At 47.8% G+C, this 20,949-nt stretch overlaps 1 protein-coding gene across 1 annotated transcript; it reads left to right on the top strand.

Annotated features, from left to right (window-relative positions):
- Nucleotides 1–5,552: 5,552 nt before the first annotated feature.
- LOC142577791 (cholinesterase-like) lies at nucleotides 5,553–20,645 on the top strand. Its single transcript, XM_075687243.1, has 5 exons — nucleotides 5,553–5,700; nucleotides 8,390–8,897; nucleotides 15,256–15,834; nucleotides 18,626–19,259; nucleotides 20,444–20,645. Exons 2-5 carry the CDS (start codon nucleotides 8,399–8,401, stop codon nucleotides 20,610–20,612), a joined length of 1,881 nt encoding a protein of 626 aa, XP_075543358.1. The 5' UTR covers nucleotides 5,553–5,700; nucleotides 8,390–8,398; the 3' UTR covers nucleotides 20,613–20,645.
- Nucleotides 20,646–20,949: the final 304 nt, after the last annotated feature.

Below are 20,949 nucleotides of genomic sequence, written 5' to 3'. Positions count from 1 at the left end.
GGCAACAACACTTACTTTGGTTGCTTAGTGTTTTACTTTTCTTTTCTTTTTCCTTTCCTCCCTTTTTTCTTTTGTTTATTTATTTATTCCCTTTTCAGTATTTGCTTTATATTTCTTTCTTTTTTACGAACACCGATTTCTGCCGCTCCCTCTATTATCTCTTTTAGAGACACGATAGCCCACGACCACCAGCGAAACAGGTAGTAGAGGGCTGCTGTGCACGCCATTGACACACCGGCTGACACGCGGCCGTCGACATGTGATTCACAGACGGCCCCGTCACTGACCTTGTGCACAACACTCCTTTATTCTCAATTCGACACCATCGCCGCTAACCGCCTTCGCGCGTTGACGCACCTACCCGCCTTACAACATCTCCCCTTTAGAAGAACCCTACCTATATATATACTGCAGCGAGGAAAGCATATGTCGCCTTGAAGAAGACAAGTCCACTTGTCGAAACGTTGGTCCTGCTTTCGCCGTGTTCTCATTTTGCTCATTATCATGGAAAGCCACATTTTTGAGCGGCCATATTATTCCGTTAACTGATGGTCTGAGTGCCCCACACTAACAAAATATACCGACGAATGCCGAAGCACACACAATAATTTAGAATACTACGAACTAGAGCCCATATCCACGAAAATATGTTACGCTAGCATTGTTCGTAAGAGAAAATTCCAGCCTATCCAGATGCTGGACGCAACATCAGCAATAATATTAGCAGTATTATTAGTAATCTGCGGGCCTATGGGAAAGAGTCCTTACGTACGAGAAGATTTGTGAATTCTGCCGCAGTTTCGGTTTTTGTACCCGAGAGGTGGATGGGTCATGACGTCATGATACGTTGGCTGGATCCCTTGTGGCAATCGCTGCGGTCGATACACCTGAGTGCCGCCAGAATAAACCAGCACAGTGCATTTCTTTATTAATTTATTATTATTATATTCAATGAGTAACGTCATTAGACATAGCCTAGTCGCTACACGGCGTGCGCAAACGTTGTTCCGTGTCATGACGCCCTGACAATGCCGACGACTCCATGTTTGCCATTTTATCGTGACCTTTAGTACCAAGTAATTAAAAAAAAATATTATGTTTTCCAGCATATGTGTGACTCGTTTACGTGTGGGAAGCGTGTGCTGCACCTTGACTGCTGAGTCACTGCTGTCAAATAATTTATAGCACTCCTTCAAGAAGGTCTGATGAGCGGAAGCCGTTACCTAGTATATGATGCATCGTCCAAGCGGACACAGAAGAGCAGCACCTGCTGCTCTTCTTCTTCAGGTTTGCTTTAAATAAATGCTTTTCCCATACGCTCATAAACAACACAAATAAATGAATTATTTAAATAATTAAATAATAATGCTTATTAAACAAAATGATGCTTTGTGGCTTGCTGTGGTTTCAAAAGACGACTCAGCAACAACCAAAGTAATCTGCTTCTGAGGAGACAGCGCCACCACCAGACTTGAAATATGTATTCTAGATGTGCACAGTTGTAAATCCAGTTAGTGAAAAGTACAAGGGAGAGCGCAGAATACTGGATTATTGGGCGTTACATCCCGTCAACGAAGATCTCATAGCCGTCTCGTATTTTCTCACGGAAGTGATAATTTTAATATTTCATTACATACCCCCCCCCCCCAACCCCTATAAAATGAAGAAGCACCACAAATAAAACTGAACAATCGTTTTTTGTATCCATTTCTTTTTATACTTTATTTTTTTATAAATATAAACAGTCGTAAATACGGTGAGCGGCCCTCACGTTGCGTGCAAATTATTTAAGCTAACCAGGTGGAGTTATGTGGAGTTACAAAGACTTCTGCAACAACCTATTGATAATTTTCCAAGATTGCAGAATTATTAGAAGTAGATGTAGATGTGGAACTTTGTGATCTACAATGGCATGTATCCCCTCCGGGAAATTGGCCAAGAATTGGATAGGTTAGAGGAAATGTAAAATAAGGTGATGAAATAACTTTTACTGAAAACGACTGGTGTCAGTGGTGTTTATCGTCCCTCCCTTAGATGGCGGCTAGGAGCCCTTGGGTCCTAGTGGTATCTTCGGCTTGCCCCTGATGGCTAGTAGGTGGACCTCGCCGTCTGAGCTGAGCAGCGCGGTCTTCCACTGCTCCGCCTTCGTGTATGCGTTGATTGGCCCTTGCACTGTGTTGGCGCAAGCCCAGATTATGTGTATCACGTCCGCCTGCTGATTACAGTCTTTACGTATATCTCAATAGAGTTCTGGGTAACTATGATAACAAGCGATCGCGTTTCGGAAGGTACTTGTTTGTAGTAGGTGCCAACCTGTCACCTGCTGTTTAGCTAATGAGGAGTGTGGGGGGGCATAATACTGCCTCCCTAATCTGTAATGTTTTGTAATTTGATTATATTTGACTACGCGGTCTATCTCCACACTCGTGCCCCACGTTGTTCCTGCCCCTGCTCGGCTCGAAAACTCTTGAACTAGGGTGGAACTAGGGTGTGGCGGCTTCGTTGCCCGGGAGGAAGGGGTGGGCGGGCGTCCATATGAGATGAACGTCACGCTCCTCGCGAAACTTAGTCAGGATCTTTAGCGCTTCTTTCTAGACCCTTCCCTTAGCGAAGTTATGGAGCGTGGTTTTAGAGACACTCATTACGACGCTGGCCGTTGTGAAGGCGAGCGCCAGCGTTATGGCCGCTTCTTCCACGATTTTCGAATTTCCTGTTTTAATGGTGTCTCTGGCAAGCTGGCGCTCCGCTTGATTTGAGGCGATAACTGCCATGTGTCGACCGTCTGCATATTCCGACGCGTCTACATAGACCACGTCCGCGTCGTTTTCGCACTTCTTGTGTAGCGTTTACGCTCTTGCATCCCTCCGCTCTCGGTGATGTTCAGGGTCCATGTTTCTGGATAACGGGGATATGATGACGCAGTCTCCGGTTTCTCTTGGGATGTGGTATTTATCCTCGCTTTAGCCAGCGTACGTGATACCGAGCATATCCAGCATGTGTCTTGCCGTGTTCCTTTGCGCGAGTCTTTCGTATTGTGTTATCGTATGAGCCTCGATGGGATGGTGAAGTGGGTTGTACACTCCTAACGCTTCGAACTTCTCGTTAGACATGGTGATCGACAGGCCGAGGGCTTGTTTGCATTCCTTTTCGATGATGCAGTCTATCTTTTATTTATACGCAGCTTGTAAGCATGGGGTCACATACACTGTACGGCTGACGACGAAGGCTTGGATGAGCCGCACTAGACTGTATCCTTTCATGCCATAGTTCTTGTTGGCGATTCTTCGAATCAATCTGATGGTTTGCTGGGTGCTGTTATCCAATATTCTTATTGCTTCTCCGTTATGTCCGTTCTCCGATATTCGGAGTCCCAATACTCTTAGGTGTTTTACCTGGGGAACTGGGTGACCACCTGTCGAGATTGTTATGTTGGGTTGTTCTTGATTGCGCTTGCATCCTCTGCTTGTAGGTCTGTAGAGCAGTAGCCCTGATTTTTGGGGAGAGCATTTTAGGTCCTTCTTCACGTACCTCTCTACCGTATTGACTTGCTTGCTGTAAACTGTCTTCGATGTGTCCGTGGCTTCCACTCGTAACCAATAGGGTGATAGTGTGCTGAAGTCCTTCGATACGTTCTAGCTCTCCGGGCAGGCCGAGCCTCGCCACGTTAAATTGGAAAGGGAAAAGCACCGACACTTGAGTTGTTCATTTCTTGCCTAGTTCTATTTGTTCGTGTTTCGCGCCTCTTGCCATGATGATAGCGTTACGGTTAGCGAGGAAATCTTTCACGAAGTCGTATGCTCTTTGGCCTACGTGGAGGGTTAGCAAGTTGCGCAATATGGCCTCATGTGTGGCGTTATCCAATGCCTTCTCTAGGTCGAGACACAGTGTGGCTTTTGTATCCAGGGTGCGTGCTTCAGCGCCGAAGATTTGGTTCTTTAGTTGCAGAATGGTGTGTTGCGTCGAGAGTTTTGGTAGAAAGCCGATTATGGTGTGTGGGTTTAGCCCGTTGTCATCCATGTATCTGGCGAAAGGCGTTAGAAGTACTTTTTCCATGAGTTTTCCGATGTAGGACACCAATGAGATGGGCCTGAGATTTTTTTATGTGTGGCTTTTTTTCCGGTTTGGGTATTAGTATGATTTGGGCGGTTTTCTATTGCTGGGGTATGGTCCCTTCTCCCAATATTCGTTTATTTACTTTGTGAGAGCAGCGACGGATTCGTCGTCTAAGTTGCGAAGTGTTTTATTTTTTACACCGTCGGGACCTGGGTCGGACTTCGGATTAAGTCGTCCGAATTCGTATGGAATCTCTTCCTCCGTTATGGGGGTGTCGAGGTCGACGTTACCCTTCCCTTGGTACTCTGCTAGTCGAGTCTTTGTTGCACCTCCTACGTATACCTAGCGTACATTTCGTAGGAGCTCTGCATCTGTACCTGCATAGCTTGCAGTATATGTTGGAGGTTTTGTCCTTGTGTCGTTTCCGTACCTTCTGGGTCGAAGAAACCTCGGAGTATGTTTCAAGTTTTGATCATTCCGAACCGTCTGTCCATGAGAGTGTACATGGCTTCCCACTGCTGCTGAGATAGCCGATTCGCGTGGTCTTCTATTTCTCTGTCGAGCTCGACGATTCTCTTTCCTGGGCGCCGGTTCTGCTTTTGACCTTTCCAGCTCCTTTGCAAGATGTGTTTGGCCCCCCACAGGCGTCGGAGTTTGCTACCCATTTCCTCCATGCCCACATCTTCAGGAACATTTTTGGTGGCTTTCTGCACGCTACGCTGGTGTGTCTCTGGCCACTTCTGTCTTCGATGGTTTGTGTCGCATCTTCCTCGCGGAGCTTACGAAAGGTGTCCCACTCCGTTAGCGTTATTTTCCTGCCTTCCTTTTTACGCAGGCCGGGTTGTAGTATTGTGTTCACAATGTAGTGATTGCTGCCTAGATTTACTTTCGTGTTGGCCCATTTTGGGCTGGCTATGTTCTTTATGAATGTCAGGTCCGGCGTAGTGCCTCTGTGGAGGCCCATTCTAGTAGGGTCTTGCGGGTTAGTTATTAGCGTGAGCCCCTCGTGTGCACGTCGTTCCACAGGTTGTGGCCTTGAACGTTCTCGATAATGTAACCCCAGACCGCGCGTGGTGCGTTAATGTCGCCCACGATGATGAGTGCCTGTCTGCCAACTACGTTTAACGCTTTACGGAAATACGAGCCAAATTTTACCTTTGGTGGTGGTGGGCTAGTAAACTAAGAGGTGAAGCTTTTGTAATTGGCAAGTTACAATTGAAAGATAAAGATTGGAGAGCCTGCACGATTTTATGAAAATGAACATTCTGCCCCCTTAACCATAAAAAAATAAGCCAATTGTAATTCAATTTTGCTGAAAGAAAAGGAGGTTTAATATTTTGTATTCAGAGTTTAATCTTATTGATCCAAAGAAAAGGTATTGGATGGCAACATATTTATGGGTCGGATCTTCAACTTTTTCGTCGTACTAATCGCGTGGAGACACGCCGGGCGCTGCATAAGGAGCGCGTGTCAGCGGCCGCTCGTGACGAGTCCTAACAGAAGAACGTTCGCTCACAACGGCTACTGTTCGCAGGTCCGCCGCTTTTCGCCCTGCTCGGCCAGACTACTGCGTCCGCTCCACCAAACAGCCCTTCCACCTGCCAAAGGTTTCTAGCACCTGGACTCGGAGCTCGGAACGAGAGCAGCGTAAGCAACGATTTTACGTCGTTATAAGACATTGGGGTTGTCGTTTGCGAGTGCTCTAGCACGCTCGTGGCGGCGCTCGTTACATTAGACTTAGCAAAATTGAGCGGTCGGAACACAGTGGCATAGTTATTGCACAGCGCCGCGCTACAGTTGGGAGGCTCGCAGGGGCTCTCACCTTCGACCTGCGATGGCGGCCGAGATCTCTGTGAGTCCCGGTCACATGGCTCCTGCAGCTTCCGGGGAGCCTGCCGTGGCGGTAGTGGTAGGGTGCGTTTGGAAGCCGCGTGACTTGTTTGTTCACAACAGAAGAAACGCTTACGCGTTCCCGCTTCTCGCCTCCGATCGCTCTGGCAAACGCTTGGTCGGAAAAGGCTCGTGCTTGGTTTCCCTGGCACTCATCTATGGAGTGGGTTCCGCCATCGTTGCAATTGGAGTCAGGGCGTGATAGGGACCATCTGAATGTATGTCATTAGTATTTTATGTGCGTATTCTCTCATTTCCGTAGGCTAAATTGAACTCGTGGCTACGTTCTCGTTTCAACTGCTTGAAGCGCACTTAAATACGTTAACGAAAGTGAAACCGCGAGCTTGCGGAGTGCGTGCGCACTCACTCAGAACTTGTTTGGTTAGGTCAGTGTTAGTCGACGGCGTACTGTGGTTTCACGATTGAATAGAATATGAGTGCCTAGAGAGTTCTTACCATTCGCATTATCCAGGGTCTCCCCGCAAACTTGAACCATGTCTTAAATTTTAAAAAAAGAAGCCACCCTCGCTCATACGGTGTTAGTAAGCTCCTGGAGAACGCGGCCGTATTTCTTGTATTCCTATTAGGGTAGACACTAGTGCTCCTTGTTTAACAACATTGAGATTATCAACTTATGGCCAAAAATGTAACTGCGAACGTTGTAGATCACGTTCAAACAAACCACTTTTGCAATGTGTTACCCATCGTCTAGCTCTTTTACAGCGAAGCTGTATATGGCTAGAAGATTCGTCCGTCCATCCGTCCGTCTGTCGGTCGTCTGTACGCCGAAAGCTCCTCCGGCGCATCTTTATGCGCACGCTCGAAAAAGAGAAGCGCGCGATTGGCTTAGTCAGTAGTGAAGCCGTTGCTCTCAGTCGCAGTCGACCCGGCGCGCAGCAGTTTCTTTCCGGCTGCGAAATGGGTAGGCCACGCGTTGCAAGTACTCCTGAGGAGCAGGCAGCTTTAGATCAGCAACGCCGCGAGCAGAACCGGGAACAAACTCGTCTATGCCGTGCCGACGCTGCAGTCCGGGCACAAGAACAGGCTCGTGCAGCCGAGCGCAAGCAGGAACTGCGTACCGAGGATCCGGCAGCCTACCAAGCCGTCATTTAATGAACCGTCTGGAATACCCCAGTGATAAACACCGTTGCAGCACGTTTCAGCTTCGCTGTTTAACCATCTGTACGGAGTGCTCGGGCAGTGATTTTTATCGTGCTTAAATGTAAGCCACTGCTGCCTGTACACATGCAAGCAGCGACATTTTAATGGTTTTGCGGGCTTCCCTTTTACGACGGAAATAAGAGCTGCGCAGATGGTAACGTGTCAAAAACAACAGAATGTGATCTTTTGTCAATATATACTCAACAAGTTTCCTTGCATTGGCATTGTTATCCAAAAGTTACGAATTTCAAATATTTCTCAGTAATAGCTAATGTTCTTATACTAAGAACAGACAAGAATCAAGAATTAGAGGCGGTTTGTTCAGGAGGTCGCTAACAACAAGCAGTTTCATTCGCACAGAAAGCTGCGCGTTTTTTTGAGAGCAGCTCTTATGCGCCCGTTCCTGCAGCGAGCGTCGGCACCAGCGGCGTCGGCGGTGTAACCGAGCGAACGAGCATAGTGAAAGATAAAAGCGAACGTGGAGCGCAGCGGGTGGGTGAAAGACGCGAGGCCAAAAGCGAAGAGGAGGATGCAGCGCAACGAGGAGGCGGAAAGTGGAGGAGGGTATGGGTGAGGAAGAGAGCGGAGTGACGGCACGACCAAGCATGCGGCCAGCGCGGAAACAAAGCGCTGGTGTGGGCTTCAGACCCACTGCGCATGCGCTACTTCGCCGGCCGCGATGCCGCCGATGAAAAATGCACTCCGCACGAGCCACGCGTTCCCCTGTTCATGCATTCTTTCTGAAAAAATGAGCGACGCAACCGGCATCAATACTTCCTCTGCTGCTGCTGCTAAATGAGCTGCCCGAGCTGAGGCTCAGCGCTGCTGCCGAGAGCACCTTTTCCTTCAGAATCAAATTCTTTGCCATAATATATCGCGAATTCAACACACCTAAGCAGCTGCGCTAGAAATTCGCATTAAGAAGTATCGTAATCGTCGGTGAAATTTTTTTTATACGTGGTCCGTGTTAGCTGGGAAAACTGGTGTACTGGCGACAGCAACGATTGCATGGGCCTACGTTGACATTTTTACAGCGCTGTATATTTGAGAATTCACAGGTGACACTCTGAAAAGGCTTTTCATGCGTAACTTTCATAGTAAATTACCACCTATCCTTGCGAAAGGTAACGCGGTCTCCACTTTGCGAAAGTTAACTATGACAGGTTCTGCAAGAATTTGTTACTTTTGATATCACTTTATGCTCATCGGGAACAACTGTTGCTGCAGCGCGCCGCCTGCAGCGGCCTTTAAGCTGCATCACTGCACCAATATTTCTTCCTTGCAGCCTGAAGCGATGCAGCCGTCACCTGGTCATAAGCACGCCGGTTCAGCAGTCAACTCGCGAGAAATCACCCGCACCGCCACTATGCCAAATCCCAGTGCCGCCCTTGCCTCCGCGCCGACGGCTTCTCCCTTGGCTAAATCTAGGACCACCGACGGCTCTGGCCGGGCCTCCGAAGCAGACAATAGTCCAAAGTTTGGGACTCGACATATTCTCATACTCTGCCTGGTCGCTGCGGCATTCTTACCCGTGCTGATCGTCCTCAGGCTACTGCTGCGCGGTCAAGAGGCGCACCGGCCAGGGACCTGTTCTGACACCGAGGAGCAGCTGTTGGTGAAAACCTCGCTGGGCGAAATCAGGGGAGTCGCCGTCGAGACCAGCAATGGGCAGCGCGCGCGCGTCTTTCGCGGTATCCCCTTCGGCGAGGGCACGACGGGAGGCCGGCGCTTCGAGCTCGACACTAAGGTCACCAAGCTACGCTCTCCTTTTGCGGCGGTGAAGCAAGGTCCTGGTACGCACGGTCAATGTATTCCTCGATTATCGATGCTATAGTACCGCATAGGAGCACTTTTCTCACCCGCGTGAATATTCCCATTCGTTTCGTTTTCTTTATTATCTGTCCACAACGAAATGTTGAAACTCAATATGAATGTCCCTCCCTTCCAGTCAGTCGTGTCGTGTCCACAAACGGCCAGAAATTACGGGAAATCTAGCACATCATATCGCACACAAAAAAAGAAAAAAAGTCACCCGGGAGGTGCTCTGTGCGCGTACCTCGAATACTGTGAAAATTGCTGTATGTTGTAGTTTTAATGTTTGTTAATGTTGTTAAGTAAGCATTGTATGATATATAGCGAATTAAAGAACTCTTTGGCTAGTAACATATAATTAATGATAACATGTAATCTTGCATTTCCGACTGTTTCCTTTTTTTTTTACTGTCCTAATTTTCAGAGCTATTGAAAAATAAATCGGTGCCTCGTTTTACCTAACACCACGAGGTTCTTAAAGGGAACATAAATGAAATTAACTTAGGTATGCTGGCGCCTACAAGCGATGCCAGCTACTCGTGTTCTCTTTATTGTCAGACTTGCTCAAAACTACAACCGTTTCAGACAAATATAAAAGAAAAAATTGTGGTGACATATTCAATACTAAAGTTATTATACCTACTCAGCTCGTACTGGAGTGTTCGGGCCGTGCAAATTACAACAAAGACATGCGTTATTTTTAATTATGTGCTGCGTACTTTACATAAACAACAAAGAGTTACTAGACCACGCTCAACCGGATTTACATTTTACCTTTTCACAGCTACTGTCTCTGAACTTTAATGAGCTTGCAGTTTGTGCCAAAACTCTAGCTCACACTGCAAACATATTTCGCTGGGATCTTACAGCCGCAGGATGTTGGATGAATCAGCAGCGTGAATAACGTCGTTTGGGCTGTTTGCAAACTGTGACGACTGGCCGTAACAGAAAGGCTTGATCTTTCGCTGGCACAAAATGCATAGAGCTGCTACAACGGTTTAGTGTGAGGTTGTTGGCTTATTCGTAGATATCGTAGCTTACAGCCTAATTTGCGAGAGCACAAAGAAGAGCGACACGATACTTGGCTAGGACAGCCACGTGTATGGTTGACTCTTCTTTGTACTGTCATTAAATTTAGGCTCTACGCTATAGACTAACCATGCATTGAGGATGCGCTTTGCACGCAGGTGAGAATCGAGATTTTCATTATCCTCTTCTACTAATCGGCACGTGTCAGATTCAGTGAGAAAGTGGGGTTACCTTCGCTGAATTTCAGTAGCGCCGAAATATTTCTTTTCTTTATTTCTCCCGTGATCAGGCCATCTCGTGCGGATATTGATGGGAGAAGTCACCAACACGGCATATCTAAAAAAATGTTTCGTTTCCAATGAAAAGAACCGTGGTTTACGTCACAGGTCAACAAACAGTCTTGAGGATCACCGAATTCAAACACTCCACGTTAACCATGGCCGCTTACAACGTACACCAGCAGCGTACACCAGTAGCATTTTCGCATTTATCCAACAATGTGCCTGCGGCAGACGGGAGTCAAACACATGCGAAGCTGCACAACTACATAGCCAATGAGGCAACATGCGAATATCCTTTTCGTTATATGATATGCGCAGCACTCGTGTGACCTGTACATATCTGAGAACAAACTTCACAAAAAAAAACAGATAAGTGGACAGTGTTGCCCAAAGGACGAAGCACTGAAAGTTACAGCAGGGATTAGTGTAGCCGCTAAAGCCCCTCAGACGGTGGTCTAAAAATACGCGGGGCCAACATGCTGGCGCGACACAGGACGCGAGGAAACTTCTGCTACGCACCAGAAACAGGCCCCCTGGCAACTACCAGGCGTCTCGCAACGCTGGCGCAATGAGGAGTACCGCCACCGGCGTGGCAGGCCTCGCAGCTCCCTGATGAACGAGATGCGAACGAAAAAAAACGATCAGCGTTTTGTAGCTTTCTCTGCTCAGACCACAGTATGCTAAAGTGTGACGTGCACACAGGTGATGAGATCGAACGCTATTGCATTTTTTTGCGCACGACGACCATCCCAGCAAATGGAGGCAGAACACTGCTCTGGCATCCGTTCCATAGCCGATTGAGCGCACCATGAGTTCATGTCACTTCGTCGTTTTCGCAGCGAAACGCGCTGCATGTCTCTCACGTCTCTGGGTGGCTTCTAACCCTCCACGCGAGGGCCGCGCGTACATTGTTGTATTGATAGATTGACACCACGGCGGTGGCACTTGGGCTCACGGCATGAACGCGCCTAGAGGATCTACCAAGGAAGAAAAAAAATCAATGGTGATTTAGCGGTAAATGCGAAGAAATGCGATAGGTATTGGTGCTGGTAACAACTTTATTAAAGTTCTGCTCAGGTAAGATCTGGCCGACCCGAGCCATATAATGGCCTCTCACGACGAGCGACCCTCTCGGCGCAGGCAACGAGGGCTTGTTGTAAGTCTTTAATCTGGCGTTCTGAGCAGCTCCTGTTGTGAAGGCGGTGGTAGGAGCAACCTGAGAGGGGGTAAGCCCTCGCCCTCCCCCAAAGAATGTGATTGTGGGCATAATACGAGAGAAATGCGTGATTATTACGTAGCACCACTTTGAGGTTCTGGATTTATGATTTAAATCGCCTTCACCAGAATGCGAAGTGCTGTTCAGGAGCTCACTCCATACACATCCTGCCTCTTCGAGCAGCGAAGGGCAAGTGATGGTGGTCCGTAGCCGACCACCATAAGAAATAATTTATATATATATATGAAAGCCCCTAACCCTACAGCTAGAATAGAACTGGCCGAACTTTCGAAGTTAATCAACAAGCGTAAGACAGCTGACATAAGGAAGTGTAATATGGATAGAATTGAACATGCTCTCAGGAAGGGAGGAAGCCTAAAAGCAGTGAAGAAGAAACTAGGAATTGGCAAGAATCAGATGTATGCGTTAAGAGACAAAGCCGGCAATATCATTACTAATATGGATGAGATAGTTCAAGTGGCTGAGGAGTTCTATAGAGCTTTATACAGTACCAGTGGTGCCCACGACGATAATGGAAGAGAGAATAGTCTAGAAGAATTCGAAATCCCACAGGTAACGCCGGAAGAAGTAAAGAAAGCCTTGGGAGCTATGCAAAGGGGGAAGGCAGCTGGGGAGAATCAGGTAACAGCAGATTTGTTGAAGGATGGTGGGCAGATTGTTCTAGAGAAACTGGCCACCCTGTATACGCAATGCCTCATGACTTCGAGCGTACCGGAATCTTAGAAAAACGCTAACATAATCCTGATCCATAAGAAAGGGGACGCCAAAGAATTGAAAAATTATAGACCGATCAGCTTACTGTCCGTTGCCTACAAAGTATTTACTAAGGTAATTGCAAATAGAATCAGGAATACCTTAGACTTCTGTCAACCAAAGGACCAGGCAGGATTCCGTAAAGGCTACTCAACAATAGACCGTATTCACACTATCAATGAGGTGATAGAGAAATGTGCGGAATATAACCAACCCTTATATACAGCCTTCATTGATTACGAAAAAGCGTTTGATTCAGTCGAAACCTCAGCAGTCATGAAGGCATTATGGAATCAGGGTGTGGATGAGCCATATGTAAAAATACTGGAAGATATCTATAGCGGCTCCACAGCCACCGTAGTACTCCACAAAGCAACAAAATCCCAATAAAGAAAGGCGTCAGACAGGGAGATACAATCTCTCTAATGCTATTCACAGCATGTTTACAGGAGGTATTCAGAGACCTGGAGTGGGAAGAATTGGGGATAAAAGTTGACGGAGAATACCTCAGCAACTTGCGATTCGCTGATGATATTTCCTTGCTTAGTAACTCAGGAGGCCAATTGCAATGCATGCTCACTTACCTGGAGAGGCAAAGCAGAAGGGTGGGTCTGAAAATTAATCTGCAGAAAACTAATGTTTAACAGCCTTCGAAGAGAACAGCAGTTTACGATAAGTAGCGAGGCACTGGAAGTGGTAAGGAAATACATCTACTTAGGGCAGGTAGTGACCACGGATCCGGATCATGAGACTGAAATAACCAGAAGAAAAGGAATGGGCTGGGATGCGTTTAGCAGGCATTCTCAAATCATGAACAGCAGGTTGACACTGTCCCTCAAGAGGAAAGTGTATAACAGCTGTGTGTTACCAGTACTCACGTATGGGGCAGAAACCTGGAGGCTTACGAAAAGGGTTCTGCTGAAATTGAGGACGACGCAACGAGCTATGGAAAGAAGAATGATGGGTGTCACGTTAAGGGATAAGAAAAGAGCAGATTGGGTGAGGGAACAAACGCGGGTAAATGACGTCTTAGTTGAAATCAAGAAAAAGAAATGGGGGGGGGGGGCATGGGCCGGACATGTAATGAGGAGGGAAGATAACCGATGGTCATTAAGGGTTACGGAGTGGATTCCAAGGAAAGGGAAGTGTAGCAGGGGGCGGCAGAAAGTTAGGTGGGCGGATGTCATTAAGACGTTTGGAGGGACAACATGGCTACAATTAGTACACGACCGGGGTAGTTGGAGAAGTATGGGAGAGGGCTTTGCCCCGCAGTGGGCGTATATATATATATATATATATATATATATATATATATATATATATATATATATATATATATATATATATATATATATATATATATATATATATATATATACACGCTCATCTACGCTCTCCCATCTCCTACCATATCACTGATTTTGGGACCTGTTGTGAACTGATGCGGAGTGAAGAGGATGGTGTTGTTTGTGCTTGTGATATCCAGTGGCCCAAGTTGCCGTCAAACAGCTTCACAGAAGAGCGGCACATAACGAGTGCCACGTGCCCTGTAGCCAATGGGGCACTTCCTTATGGACTGGAACATATTTTTATACTGCACTATCTTGGGGTTGCATAAACCTGAGGGCGACGGATGGTGTGTCGCGCTGACAGCAGTTTGTCCCTGCGAGAGTAACAGCAACACGCGCGGCGGCAACATGGCGTAGACTCCCATGTTGTTCCAAAGCCACATAACGAGTGCGAGACAGTCACCGGTTTGAGTAGAGCGAGCTGAAACTGTGTGCATCTTCTCTCTCCCGCACTTTCTCAGCGAACAGTAACACACACTTATTTGCTTTGAGAACGCCAGAACTTCGACAAACAGGACTCACCGCCTAGTTCTGCCCCACGGGAACTTGGCGGTGCGCTGATGAGCGCGCGTCTTGGAGACCATGTGCGGCTGGAGCAAACTTGGGCGAGACGAGATGGCTAGTGGCTTCACGTGTGCGGCTTTCACGGCCGCCTAGTGCTCTAGTGCTGGAGGTCACGTAATATTATATTCGATGCGTTTTATATGGCGTACAAAACTACGAACGTTACTTGCTGATATGACTAATAATTTGTTTTCGCTAAGAATGCCTTGTTTTCCGTGCAAAACTGCCACTTTTTCAGACTTCACAATCTTCAGGATTTGCCCGCATTGTCGGGATTGGTCGACTTCGATAACGACCCAGGCAAGCGGTCAGTTAGTCGCCAAACAGTAGTCCCAGAAAACTAGATTTAACTTGACAACTGAGGGTGACGCCAGGCAACTCGCCTCCGCCAGTCAACCTCCTCTTACGCCGTCCCTTTTCTACGGCCTGTCGGGGTGAAGCTCTTGGGAACTTGGTCTTTCATTGCTGCCGGGCCATTCATGGGTGTTGTTCAGTACACGGTAACCCTTAGGGCTTAGGGTAACCTTGGGGTGCCTATACCATCACAGTTACCAGTATGCTAGAAGGAACATAAGGTTTTTAAGGCCAAACGCTTCTCACTCTGCTTCAAGTCTGTTGTCTTCATGTATGAAGGATGGCTAGATTCCCTGGCGCCCGACCACACAATTTTCAAGGCGCCACTTGCGCTTACTACCACGGTTAGTGCAGCTGCCCGCGCGCTCGCCTCATAGCCCGTACGGAATGCCCGAGGTGGTCTAACCTTTTTACGCACTCCTTAAGGTTCGTTATATTAGTCTAATTGCACGTTGAGCTGCTGTGCATATGTTCTTGGGAATTTTAAAAACTGGCACGTGAAACTGAAACACACTACAGTAGACGTAATCAAAGCAAGACAACCAGAAGATGCCTCTTGCGTATCACGTGAACAGGGCGTACATTTCCTTTTTTTTGTTTTCTTATCTCAAGGCTGCATGATTGTCACGTGACGCTCATTCCTAGCTCGTTTCTTTTTCATTTACTTCAAGCGAGTGTCCCCGTAATTGCGATCGCCCTAAAGTAAAGCACTCGGAAAAGCTACCAACGTGCAACAGTATTACAACGCTTTAACCTGTCCTTTCTCCGGCAGCGTGCTTGCAGCCGTCAATACACGTCCCGGTACTGCGGTCGGTCACTGTCATGTCAGACAACTGCCTCACCCTGAACGTCTGGGCTCCCAGCCGCTGCTCGATGGAGAAAGGGGAGTCACTGCCGGTACTGTTTTTCCTGGGCGGCTGGATGTTTCACGCCGCCAGCTGGAACGGTCTCTTCGATTGGAGCAACATGGCGAGCCATGGCCGCGTGATCGTCGTGTCCCCTAACTTCCGGCTCGGCGCTCCCGGCTTCCTGCACCGCAACGGAACCGGCCCGGACAACGTGGGCGTCGAAGACATCCTGCTCGCCTGGCATTGGACCAAGGAGCACATCGCGTCGTTCGGTGGCAACGCCAGCAACGTGGTGCCCTTGGGTCACTCGAGTGGCGGCTTTGTGGTCTCCGCCTTGCTCGCCAGACCTGAGCTGTTCGATGCGAACCGTTCGGTCATCCTGTCGCAGAGCATGCTTGCCCTATCTCCGGATAACAGTGGAGAAAGAGGAGTGCGCAAAACCGAGTTCCTCGGAGAACTTTGCTGCAACAGGTCGTCCTGCGCCGCTGGCCGGTCCATTCCAGGCAAGTTATCAGCTACCGCGCCCTCGATATGTTGATTGGTAATTTGCATTCTTTCACTTTCACAGCGCAGACGCTATGGGAGGAAACGAATAACAACATTCGCGTGTGTATGTTCCTTTCTCGGCACTTTAACGATAAATTATTCTCTGAGCTTAATGCGGAAAATTTGCGTATACCCGAAGGTCTCTCGTTCGCTACTGCTGGTTATAAAGGGATCAAACAACTGTGCGAAAGTGAGGTCATGCACCCTCGTTTTCGGACATCAGCGCTAGGTGCGACACGTGCTCAGTCTCCGTTATTGCATAAATGTGTCAAGTGCGAAGGGTTTAATGCGCCACAAAAGTTTACTGCCCACCGCGGATTAATTTGCAAGAAGGATGAACCCATCTATTTTGATTTCTAATGACGACTTCATTCGCACTGATTGGCTTCGCATGCGTGGCATCACTAGTGTGATATTTACGCTTAATAAGGGATTTCCCCAGGGGACAGTGGCACCCGCTGGCGCGCGCAGATGCATAGCGCCCTGCGAGCAACATCGAAAAATGCGCGCATGTCCCTACAACAAACGAACTAGTCAACAAACAGAAAGCCCACTATGCCTCGCTACATACAGCGCCACGCTTGCGCCGCTGCAAGGGACGCAGCTTCCTGGGCGCTGGATAGATGGTGGATGCAGTGAGCGTCTCCTTTGAAACGGGATAATTGTTTGCACCATCACGCTCTTGTGCTTATTTCTCCTAGTGTCCTACCTATCTTTTTTTTATAAAAAACATACACACACAACGAATTCCCAGCATCAAACTTTCTGAATCACTTCTGGTGACTTTGTGCGTTTGCGTTGTTTGTGATCTCCCTATTTACTGCCGCCAAACCGACAATCGCCTCTTGCTAAACTCTATTGGGCACCTCTTTACTGTCCCCCTGCTACCCATAAACCCAGGAACTTCAAGGAAGACAGGACCCTCAACCGACAGCGGGATAGATATCTTCACATTCTAATAAAGCATGTTTCGTAGTTTCCTATAGTTTTGCCGCAGCAAGCACATGCTTCTTCTTCCTTAGTGTACCTCGCTTTATAACTACGCATTCGAAGGCATCCTGATCTCGCCTTGAAAAATAAGCAGCTTTCCTTTGAGTTGTCGTAAGTTCTTTCTTTCCTGATTTCGTTTGTTCCTCTTATGTAGTTACTCATAGTAGGTTTCTTTTCCATTGCCGCCACCCTAGAGATTTTCTGAGCTTCTCTAACTTTGCGTTTGACGTTCTTTGCTGTCATGTTGCTTACGATACCGGTCACATAATTGCTGGTAAGCTTCGAGGTTCTTTTCCTCCACTGTTAGTCGATGTCTTTTGTGTACAAATACCTCAACACTCTCGCAACCCACTTACTTTCTTTCATATTGCTCAGTCATTCTTCAGACTCAATTTTACTCGAAGCTTCCCTCACTTCAAAACTAGTGCAGCCCGTATCACCCTGCGCAGCTTTGTTTGTAGTCTTCCCTATACATAGTAACAAGTTTCAACGCCATCAATGATTTGCGCCACAAGACAGCTGGCTCGTTGGGACACGAGTTGGAAGGCCTTATCCTGCGAGTAGGCGCTCCTGTTTATTTAAATGTATTCACTTTATTTCAACACCATATTGTTGAAGACCTCGAAAAACGTTCTGATGACTTGACGTAGTCCGCGGCCCTCAGTGACAGGCTGTTGGCCGAGTATAAGGTGAGGTGTTACATGTTCAGTAGAGTCGTCATAGTCCTAATAATATGATCGGCAAACGTAATACACAGATATAGTATACATACAAGGGAAACAATGCACATATAGCACATATAAGATACACGTTGTATGGTACAATTGTAACAGAAAGAAAAAGAAAGAATGGTAATTACGAATGCACATCATGCATAAATAAGTCAACAAATCTGTCATGCGACAATGCACAATATACATTTCGACAAATGCCCTGCAACAAAAAATTCAATTTTTATTTTTGTGGGAACAAAGAAAGGAGAGAGCACGATAACGAATATTGGACAATGTAGATTTTGTAAACACGACCGTAGTCTGAAGCGTCACATTTAATACATTTAAGTAGTCCTGTGGCATCCCCCAGAGTTAGCAGTTGCGTGCGCAATTAGTGCTTGGCCACAAGAATCGGGCATATGAATTGAACTCAGTTCTTTTTTTTTTTCACAAGAGGACGCGCATCAGTGTCGTCTATCTTACTCTGTGCCCTATGCTTTCAATTTACTCGTCTACAACACGTGGCAGATAGTCTTTTGTTGCTGCCAGCTTTAGCTGAAGAAATTTCGAGGTTTTTGTGCCACAAACATGATCTAATTACGAGGCACGCCGTAGTCGGTGGTCGCGGACTAATTTGAGCCACCAGATTGGATTCCTTAACGTGCATCCAATACATAGTGCACGAACGTTTTTCGCAGTCCGCTCCCTTCGGAATGCGGCCGCCGTGTCTGGGATCGAACCCGCGACCTCTATCTCAGCAACGCCGCGCCATAGCCACTGCGCTGCCGCGGCGAGTCGCCCACTCGAGATATTTGAGACAAGAAGTTTCGAGCTGACTTCGGAATGACTGTCTTTTAAACTCAATTGCCTTGGGAAAAGCGCAAGAACGCGTGCAAGGGGACACGTTCAAGCTAAGAGAAATTTCGGGCGCGGAAGATGGAAAATGGTAGTTGAACAATTATTGAATTACTGTGTGGCACGCGAGAAACCACAGCCACTGTCCATGAAATGCTGATGCAGTGATTCTCTTTCGTTATCGTTGCAGAATACGTCCGGTGCCTGGCCCTCCTTCCAGCGGCGGAGCTGGTGAACATGTTGAAGTTAAGATTTTCGTTGGCGCAGATAAACCTTGACGGCGGACCTTTCTTTTTCGCCGACGCCAGGAAACTTCCGGAGGACCGGAGCTTCTTCGCCGGCAAAGATCTGTTGCTCGGGAACACTATTCACGAGGCGGACCGCGTGCTGGCGCTCGGCATAGCATTGCAGAACCTGACGGACATTGGGGTGCGCGACATCGTCAAGTTCCTGGCGCGCCAAATGGGCTTTCCGGAAGAGAAGGTACTGAAATATTTAGGCCCCTACCTGGGCCTCGACGACGAAAGCGCATCGCGGTTCGAGAAATTGGAGAGGCTGAACGATCTCTTCACGAAGGGGGCGTTCCAGTGCCCCATGCTGCAGTACGCTACAGAAGCGACGAAGGGTGGTGCGAACGTCCGCTTCATGGTTTTGGCGGAGGAGAAGATGGACGCTGCTGATCGCGCCGCCAGCGACGGGGTCGCCACGTACGGGGACGACCTTCGCTTACTGTCGGGTGACCCGACGTACCAGAGTTTAACGACGGCCCAGAGCAGCCTGTCCCACACCATGATGGGTCACGTGGCGGCGTTTGCGAGCTCAGGGTAAGACGGAACGCGCTGCCAACATTTGTTCTGTTCGCTTTACGCCCCGCGTCTGTGCCGGGACCGCCGTTATCGACCACCGTGACTTATCGTGCATTGCATGATAAATTTCGCTTACATCCTTGGTGCACCAGTCTTTCCAAGACATCGCAGCAGCGAGAATGCCACATAAATGTAGTAACGCGGGGCGGGAGCAGCTACGTTCGCGCGTGTGTTGACTGCGAAGTAACTACAGCGCGAACACGGCCCTTTTTTCCCCACAGCTTGTAGCACAGTCTAGCTATTTATTTATTTTATTCCGAATACCTTCAAACGCGAATGCATAGTAGAGGGGAGTGGTTACAAAGGAACGGTAAGTTATACAAAGTTGTACAAGAGAAACGGTAACACAAAAACTAAGCCAGAATACAAGAAATAACGACAAAACCAGAAACAAACAGCGTGATACAAACAAAATGACCCTCAGTATGGCACACTTAGTTACAATGAAAAAATAGGAATAAGGATTGTCTGAGCAAAGCTTGATCCGTGATGGAAACAAGATTGGCAGGAAGGTGGTTCCAGTCACGTGAGGTGTTCGTATGAAAGAGTGTAGAACTGAGTTTGTGCGAAAGGATGCACACCCTACTATGCTTTTTAGTTACGTATACTATATATTTAGTTACACGTTAAAGAACCCCAAGTGATAAAAATTAATCCGGAGTCCCCCACTATGGCGTTGCTCACAAATATATCTTTGTTTTGGTAGGTAAAACCCCATAATCTGATCTGTCCGGTTTTGCTTGATATAGCCCGAGCTAGGGCAGTTATTGCTTCCCGAGAACTCGTGGCTACCTTCAGGCACGTTTTTTTTTTTTTTGTAGAGATAAACATGGACGATGAGTTTGGTATCAAGACTGCTTTCTAGCACAGTGAAGCTCTGCAGCCAAAGTACTGCTAAAGCTGTTGTTGTCGCATTTGCCTGTCTAATGCGCGGGCTTAAGACCCATAATGCGCCCGATACCTTTTAAAATGCGGCCATTGTCGATAAACTGAAACGGCTCGCGGATATAGGATCGGCTGAAGGTCGGCAATAAAATTCATAATATATTTTTCTTTTCGAGATTCCGTCATTCTGCCAGGGGAGGCATACAATGTTTCCACCTGCAAACACGTGACGATGGACTACCTTATTCTGTTTCCAGGAATCCGGGGCACATTTCCGCTACAGAAGAGTGGCCTCCATTCACGGAAGCCGAAAAGAAGGTTGTCCTGCTGAACAGTTCAGTGGTGTGGGCTGAGGCCCAGTGGCGCGCAGAACCCTGCAGGATGCTGATGCAAATAGTGTCCCTGATTTTGTCTGGCGGTTTGTAAGCGCACCGTTATAAAAATCAATTCCTTCTCGTCTCCTGGCTTTTCTCCTTACTGCGGCAGCTGTATAGTTTAGCTCAGGATACCGAGAGGGTGGCGAAAGCGCCACGGGTGTACGTGCACAAGTCAGCAAGTGCTCCGGTCTGCAGCAGTCTTAGTACGTGTTCTGGAAGTGGCGGATCCGTGAGGCGCTCGGTAAGGCCCTGCCTACTGATGTGTATGTATACATAGCGGCTAAACTTTGCAACACCGCAAAGCGTTCATAAATTGTCAGTCGGGCAATGTGTGCCTTTGCCGTTAGCAGCATTGTTGCAACAAATATCTGGCACGCAAGTGGCTC

The sequence above is a fragment of the Dermacentor variabilis genome, chromosome 4, assembly GCF_050947875.1.
Source record: "Dermacentor variabilis isolate Ectoservices chromosome 4, ASM5094787v1, whole genome shotgun sequence".
NCBI classification, from domain to species: Eukaryota; Metazoa; Arthropoda; class Arachnida; order Ixodida; family Ixodidae; genus Dermacentor; species Dermacentor variabilis.
This window is presented reverse-complemented; position numbering and strand designations above follow the sequence as displayed.